This window comes from Phaethon lepturus, unplaced genomic scaffold (assembly GCF_000687285.1).
Source record: "Phaethon lepturus isolate BGI_N335 unplaced genomic scaffold, ASM68728v1 scaffold28719, whole genome shotgun sequence".
In the NCBI taxonomy this organism is placed as follows: Eukaryota; Metazoa; Chordata; class Aves; order Phaethontiformes; family Phaethontidae; genus Phaethon; species Phaethon lepturus.
The window spans coordinates 3,766-12,064 of record NW_010566091.1 but is presented as its reverse complement, the minus strand read 5'-3'; the positions used below and the strand labels follow the sequence as shown (position 1 = coordinate 12,064).

General features: G+C 51.5%; 1 protein-coding gene across 1 annotated transcript in view; it reads left to right on the top strand.

The window, feature by feature from the left end:
• Positions 1 to 5,629: 5,629 nt before the first annotated feature.
• LOC104627248 (ribosome-binding protein 1-like) overlaps positions 5,630 to 8,299 on the top strand; it is a gene marked incomplete at its 3' end in the record, with an annotated part of 5,619 nt that continues 2,949 nt past the window's right edge. The window contains exon 1 of the mRNA XM_010295380.1: positions 5,630 to 6,326. Coding sequence (XP_010293682.1) covers positions 5,645 to 6,326 — 682 coding nt within the window. The remainder of the gene's footprint in view (positions 6,327 to 8,299) is intronic.

Sequence of the window (8,299 nt, the reverse complement as noted above, 5' to 3'; positions counted from 1 at the left end):
GCCGCCGCAGAGATTAGTCAAGCTGCAGCTGTGTTACGGTGCTGTTAACGCTCTTCTCATGTATATCTGTGTTTTTTCTGCCTTTTTTTCTTTACTCCGAGGCTTAGGAAGGGAGCTGGCAGCGCTGCCAAGGGCCCCGGCTGCTGCTGCCGCACTGCAAGAGCTAATGGAGCGCTAAGACACGTTCAATTAAGTCGAGCTATAACTGTTGACGATCGGTGCCGCGGCTGATCTGGAGTTGCTGCGTAGAGTAACACACGCTGCCGGAAGGCTGGAAATGCACAGTCACTTACGCAGAAAATGTATTTAAGCCAAGGCTGACAGGGACGCGGGCAGGATCCACACGCGGCGCGCGGGCTTTTCTCATTTGTTTTTAATTTTTGTCTCTCTCTATCGCAACAGGGTGGAGAGAGAAACTCCAGGAGAAGTATCTGGTGATTGTCTTTTATCTGCTGGCCATGCTGCTGCCTTTTCCCGCTGCCGGGCTGCCCTGCTATCGGCAGGATCAGGCCTCCCAGATCCCTCTCCCTCACCCTCTCCGTCCTTTGTGCTGGAGGAACGCTGTCCCCAGCCATGCCTCTGCCCTCATCTGCCTTTTGGCAAGGGAAGCTGCAGACTAGGGGCAGGGAAGGAGACGAGACCGTATTTCTTCAAGCCGGAGGCCAGGCAGTGCCCCTCCCCAAACAGGAGCCGGTCCCTTAAGTGCTGCCTGTTTCTTGCCCTGATGGCCTGGGAGATCATTTTTTGTTTCCGAAAAAGCCAAAATCTCATCCTGGAAGCCTGTGTGTCAGGTCAACCAGCTTCAACTGACTACGTGTGCGTGTTTAGAGAGGAGAGTGCTTTTTATTTGTGTTTTTTTTTTTAACCTGCTGGGAGGTGCTGTAGAGGAAAGGAAGCTGCAGGTGCTTCACAAGCAGGCATTTCTGCAGCCTATGCAGAGCCCAGCTGTACAAACCCAGATCTCTGTTTCTCTGCCCTCCGACACCCCACCACCTCTTCTTCTATATTGCTCTAACCTGAGATGCCACCTTGACACCATGGCAAAGTGCAAGCCTTGGATTACAGGGGGAACAGTGTCCTGTTTGCAAAGAGCATCTTTTCCTACCTGCAGCAGCTGTCCAGACCAGGAGGAGACAACAAATATATTTTCCTTTGATTGTGTAAAGAAATAAGGTTTCTGAAGTTATTACACAACCTGTCTCTTCCTTTGCTGCTGCCCACCTGGTGCTTGACCTAGCTGATTTAAACCAGGGTTGGTGGAGGGCAGAGTCCCAAAGATAGGAAATTCCCATGGATTTCATGGAAGTGGTTGCAGGGGGGAGGAAGGACTGAACAGGTGGGAAGGCTCTAGCCTGGTTTTTGACGCCTAGCTGTCTCTGGCAAATGCGACCACAAGACACTGAGCATGTCCCTGGCGCTGTCACGCCATGTGTCTGTGGGTTGGTTCATCCTGGAAATTATTTGGTGCTGAAAAACCAGCAAGGCTGAGTGCTTTTACTGATTTTGCTTCCTTAGGGCGAGATGGACGTTTGCTCAGGGCAGAGGTGACTGCACGTGCAGGGTGGTGAGGGAGATCAGGTCTCCTGGGCTGTGATCTGGGATGTTGGGAAGTTTGATGGATAACAAGAAAAAGCCACAGCAATGGAACAGTCGGGCCACAGCGTTTCAGGTGGCTCCTTTACAAGAGGGGGCCAAGTGAAATACTGGTTGTCCATCCGATTCCTGTTCTGGTGGTGGTGAAAAGCTTTAGCTGAACGAGCTGTTTTGGGGAAAGGGTTTGCATATGGAGATATTTGATGATTTCCACTGTTTTGGCTGGGTGAGGAGTAGAGGATGATGCTGCTCAAGAAACTTCACATGGGTAAATGTACTCAGTGTTGGATGTGAACTTGATTTTTTGAATGTGGGCTCCGATAGCTAGTGGTGTCCTTGCACCCCTTTAGGCACACAACCCTCTCCCAAAGCAGCCTGGGCATCAGACTGAAAAACTCCATCGTAGGGATGGCAATCCACGGAGGACCAGAAGGTGCAGAGGGGAGGATGCTGAAGTTTTCAAGCCTCTTCAAAGCCTGGCTGTCAAGCTGAACCCATACGTGTGAAACTATGTTCTAGGCATCTGCGAGCAGACAAGCAGTGGTACCTTCAGTGCCCTGTTTTTCCATATCCTGGCTAAGGCTTTGCGCAGGTGGGAGATACAGAGCGCTTTCCAGCCAAAGGGCAAGGCATGCATGCTCCTGCCGCTGCGCTCACGAGGGGGACTGTGTCTTGCTTTGCAAATCCAGGAGCAAACTTCCAGCCCTTCGAACAGCGAGGGCGGTGAGGTCAGGAAATGCCAAAGCAGAGATTTGCTCCTGATGCTAACGCTGCGGCGCGTTGCTTCTTGCTTCTTGCTGCTTGTATTTATGCATCAGGAAGTTCCTAGAGGAAGACGTTTTATCCCCAAATGCCAAAGCCAGCCTGGTTTGATTTAAGCACGTGTGGTAATGTACAGCCTGCTGCCCTCTTTGTGCCATTGATAGGCTCTTCCCTGAAGGAGTTGTTGGGCTGGTCCATGCCAAGTCTCGACCGCAGGAGGAATACTACTGGTAGAACTTGCTCCTTGGAGTCAGCGCCCGGTCTGCCAGGACCGGCCCCATGCCACGGGCTGTGGGGCACGAGCATTGAGATGGGAGCAAAGTTTTCCTTTGCCGTGATAGCACGGCTGGGAGTTAATTGCTGCCCGGTTGGTGTCTCACACTCTTCATTTCGGATTTTCTTCTGGCATGCCTGTCCTTGGGAACAGCGCGGGGTTTCTCTGGCCCGGTGGTGGGAGCTTGCGAATGGCCCACACAAGCATCTCAGCTGCTTTCGTGAGCTCCAACTGGCTACAATGGCTCTTCCAGGAGGTCCACATGTCCTCTATGTTAGTGCTCTGGGCTGCTTTTTTTCTTGTGTTGTGGTTTTTTTTTTTTTGAGGGAGTTTTTGGTGATTTTTTCGTTTAGCTGTGGAGGACTTGGAGGACTTTAACGCTAATCTGCATCGTTATCTCACCCTGGCTGTAAAGCCTGAGAGGAGGCAAGGTACAGGCAGCTTTTAACTGCAGCCGCGCTGGGTGAGGCTGCCTGTGGGGGAGAGGGAGCGTGGGGCTCAAACAGCCTGCTTGTAAGGGCTTTGCGGGGGACAGCAGTGCGGGGTGAGATGTGGGGCAGGCAGAGGACTCTGGCATCACGGTGCTGCATCCGGCACCACTGTCTCACCCACCTCACCGCCCCGGTCTCTGCATAATAACGCCGTCCTCTCTCATCCACCCTCTGCATGCTGGATGTCTCTGTAGCGGACGTTCGGGTTTTTTCCCCCGTTCCCATCCTCTGTGGGCTCCATCTAGCTGCTTTTGGAGGTGGCAGTAGCAGCTGGTGGGGCTGGATTGCATTTGCCAGCGCTTGGTGATGCCCTTGCCCTTAGGTGGAGTGGCAAATTTTTATCTAAATATGAAGTCGTGGTGGAGTGAGGTCAGGAAAGTTTTATTTTTACTGATGTGTCGGAGTTGCTGGGTGAGGAACACAGGTCGCCTTGTTCTGCCCCTCAAACAGCTCCTGGGTGCTTCGGTGTAGCCCTACTTCTTGTTTACGGCCAGGGAGAGGAAATCCAGCCCTTTTCACCCTGCAGGTTAGGAATAATAATGGTCTGTCCTGGTGGGGACCATCCCAAAGCAACGCTACCTAGTCAGAAGGGAGTGACTTGGCACCAGATGTGCTGGGATGGAGCGGGCTGAGGCTGTTTAGATCCAAAACGGCTGGGGCAGACGTGAAATAGTGATGCCTATAGTATCAGCTGGGATCTCGAGCAATGCCCCGGGGTAGAAAGTTGGCCCTGCCAGGGGAGGCTGGTTCCAGCTGGCGCTGGCAGCCCTCCTGCCTGCCAGCTCTCTCCTGCTTTGCCTGGGATGCCTGGAGAGGCGGGCAGGGAGAGCTGGGCTGCGGGTTAAAAACATCCTTTCCCAGGCAGGTGGGTGTCTCTGGTGGGAGACAGCCGCTTTGCAGCTCCTTCTAGCTCTGCACCCCCTGCTCGGGTGTTGGAGGAGAGTTTTTCGTTGCACTCTCACCTCCTCGCTGCATGAGCAGCTGAGAGGTTGCTACTCCGGCTGCTAGAAAGGAAGAGGCTCTGAGGTCTCTCCCTGTGAGCCCTGAGGTTTTGAAAAGATGCTGATCTCGTTAGTTTTATTCTTATTTTTGCCTCCTCCCCTTCCAGCCCCTCCCTCCTCAACCCACAACCGCTTAAAGAGGAAATTTGATAATGTTTACAGTTAAGCGTGTGGATGGGAACTTCTGATAGCCGAGGACTTTCTGCGTTTTCCCGATTACATTTTGAGGCACAGTGATGAGAAACTGCAGCCTGGCACCTCCTGGAAAGTGACCCTTCGCTGATTAACTGCCTGGCTTCAGCATCTTGGGGTTCATGAGCCACCTCGGAGCCATCTGGAGGTGATGCCCTAATGGGAGAAACATGTGAGTGGGGCAGCAGAGAAGAGTTTGGCTTCAAAACTAGGGCCAGGGTTCAATTAGCAATTACGAAGAGTGGCGATAGCGGCATCTTTCTCCGTGTGTGGCTGTACCCTGCCTGCCAGAACTCAGACCTGGCAGTATGGTCTCTGTTGCTGCTCCGTGTTCTACAGGTGGAGGAACTGAGGCTGGAGAGGAAAATGGGAAGGACCCTGTGCATGGTTTGCCTGTCAGCAAAGGTAGAAAGATAAGTGCCACAACCAGCACTCCATCTGCAAGTGTCACATCTTCCTGCGGGCATCTCCTGGGGAGATGAGATAATGAATGACCATGGGGGTTTTTTTTGTTTTGGTTTTGTTTTTTTGGTTTTTTTGGTTAGCTTGAACTTATGACTTTTACTGGTATTTGCATCTCAAGGAAATGGTTGTGACTTGGTTCTCTGTGTGGCGTCTCTGCACGCAGCATCATTGCTGAGGTGCTTTTTGTTGCTGGGAGCAGCTGTGCAGCAGGACATGGTCACTGCGCTTCCTCCCCACCGGGATGGGCAGAAGCCAGCAGTGCCACAGGGTACAGGTGGCAAAGGAAGAAGGCCAGGACTGCTGCAAAGCTGGGGAAAGCTCTCCTGTGCATGCTTTCCCTTCCAGTGTGACGTTTTATTCCAAAGTTGAGACCTGGATGTGCGTCTGGGTGCAATGAAAAGGCCTGGTGCTCCAGGGAGAGCCCAGATCTTGGCCAACCTGAACCAACGCGCTCTCTTACTGCTGCAGGGCTGGCGGTATTGCCTAGGGTCATGCAAAACTGTCCCATTGGACATGTAATGGGTAGTTGCTCATGGCTGTCTCTGATTACATCCCTGTTTTTTTATTCCCTCTCTTTGGTTCTTCTGGAGATTGCTGCAGCCAGTGAAGTCAGGCACTGCGGTACAATTGGACCACTCTGCATGGGCAGCGTAGTGGAGGAGCACAGACTTGGGGGTGTGTAGGCAGGTTGCCCTCACCAGAGTTGTGTGAATCTTGAGCGTTTGTCATTTCAGTGCATGGTGCCATTTGGGGACACAGTTGTCCATATGAAACTCTCTGCTCAGAAAGGCCGTTGCATATCTTTCCTCCTCCCCCGCCACTAACTGTTGTTCTGGTGTTTTGCAGGCACAGAGGAATAAGTCAGGATGGATGTGTACGACCCTCAGACGCTGGGTGTTATGGTCTTTGGAGGTTTTATGGTGATATCAGCCATTGGGATCTTCCTGGTGTCCACCTTCTCCATGAAGGAGACATCTTACGAGGAAGCCCTGGCCAAGCAACGCAAAGAGCTTGAGAAGACCCAGCAGCAGAAAATAGAGAAAAAGAAGAAAGAGAAACCTGTTGAGAAAAAAGGGAAGGCGAAGAAAAAGGAAGAGAAACCTAATGGAAAGATCCCAGAGCAGCAGCTGGCTCAGGAAGTGACGGACTCTCCCAAGGATGTGGTTCTTGAACCTGCTGTGGTGCCTGAGCCTGTAACTGTTGAGCCTCCGATCACAGCGGTGTCAGTGGCTCCCCAGGAAAAGGAGAGACCTGCTCCGTCACCTAAGGAGAAGAGGAAGAAGGAGAAGAAGGTGGCAAAGGTAGAGCCTGCTCCTAGCCCGGTGTTGGCTTCACCTCCTGTCAGTGTGCCCAAAAGTTCTCCTGTCTTGGAGGTGACCCCTAAGGAGGTGCCTGTTGTGGCCGTGCCACCAGTTGGCACACAGCAAAGTGCTCCGGTCATCAGCTCCGTTGCCATCAAGAAAACGGATGCTCTTCCAACCCATGAGGAGCAGAAGCATGATGGACCTGTCAAGAAGAAAGCTGGATCCAAGAAGAAGAGTGAGCCAGGTAAGGCCAAATTTCTCTGCATATATCCCCATAGAGTAAGCCAGCAGGGTATCTTGGTGCCGTTAAAACAGAACTATCCCATTCCGAGATCTCTTTGTTCTTCAGTGTTGGAAACAGGGCAGCTGTAGAAAGGCTGTCTCTGGTGAGATGGACCATGTGTGCCAAGGGGAAGGTGGGTTGAAAAAGACTGTGCTGGACTGTAGTTCTCCCTGCGGTGAAGTAGAGTTGAAGTCAAGAGTTTATTGACTTACTACACTGTGTAATAAGTCAATAAACTTATTACACTGTGTAATGTGTTTCCTCCTGCATTGGATACCCCTGCTTGGTGCTTAGCTCCTTGGTCCAGCACACAGATGTTGGAGAGTTACAGGTTACTCTTGGATTTGCTGTTGCATTGCGGGTCTCTGAGCAGATCTGCACAGTGAGAATGAGCAGGAGGTGCAGGTACCTGTCCTGGGAGAGGGAGCAGCTGCCAAGGTGCTGAACATCTGGGTGGAAAGCCAAGAGAAGGTGTTTTCCCCTTCCACCCCTGGTTATTAAAAGCACACAGGAGCTCTACCACGCCTCTATGGGAAGGTGGGTCACTGCTAGAGGAGGAAATCCTTCTTCAGTGGAGGTGAAAAACAGCCTACAGGAGAAGAGTATTGCAGGGATTTTATACTGCAGGGGATTGATTGTAAGAGCGTTAGAAGGAAGTGACTTTGAGTATGTCACAGGGAAGGGAAAACTTGCCTGTCGTCATTCATGCCTCACTTGACTGACTTGGAGATGGAAGAGATTAAAGAAGGTGGTCCTGAACTTTCCAGGGTGTAAATAGGTATAGGGAGGGGAGAAACAGCTCTGTAGCTGGATTCTTGCCTCTCATTGCACCAATGTGAACAATTTGGGGTTTATTTTTGGTTAAGTGATAATTACTGGCACTAAAAAAGGGAGTGCTTTCAGACCTGTGGAAGTGTTCCCATGTGGACACGTGGGAGAAATCTCTCAGATGTTCTCAAAGATGTCATGTGGTGTGCAGAGGTTTCATTTCTTTATTTATTTACAAAAAACCCAAACGAACAAAAAGACACCCCTGCTTGCTAGCCTTCTGCAGCACATCCAAACCTAGGCTGCTGTGTAACCTGACAGTTTCCACACCCATATTTTGGAAATGGGCCTGCTACTCAGCAGGGCATTTTGTGGCCGCTGGTCTTCAAGGTTGGGTTAAAACCCTTATATCTGCTCCTCTGAGGATGGGATTTTACTAAAGACCATCTTCACGTAGTGATGAGGTTTGGAAAGGTTTGAGCAGCTGCTACTGGAGGGTATTGCAGAGATGGTGCTGGGGAAACTGGAGGTGGCTTGTTTGGCATGTGCACGCAGGGATGCACTTCTCTAACACTGCAAACATGGCCCTAAATCTAAGCTGTAACAGCTGAGGGGATGTGGATGGGAGATGAACTTTTAGCACTTGTTAAGTTGGGAGATTTTTTGGCTGCTCCCAGCATCCACTGCTTTGGGTATGAAGTGCCAATCCTGCATGTCTTAAAAGTCAGGAGTGATGCCTTAGCTGTTCCTGTGGGACTTTTCAAAGGAAAGCTCTCGGTAGTATCTGTGCTGTGAAGCTGGCAGCAGTTTCACCAAGGCATTGTGGGCAGCTGTGGCCTCTCCTCCTCAAAGCCAGAAGCAACAAATTATCCCTTGGCAGATAAAAATGGATGTTCAAAGTGTTCAAAGACATGTGCTCGGCACTGAAGCAGATGGCAAACCTGACAAGAGCGGCTTGGGGTATTTTTCTCCTGTGTGGTTCGTTTTGAGCCTCCTGCATCACACAAAAACTTGCTTGCAAGTGGTCAGCGTGTACTCGGATCCCAGTCGTTACCTGTGATAGCAGGAGCCACACTCTCTCGTGAAACGCACGTGGGTACCCGATCTGGGCTGCAGCCTCCCGGCTGCATGCAAGGGCCGTCCACGTCTCCCGTGTCCCCTTGGGT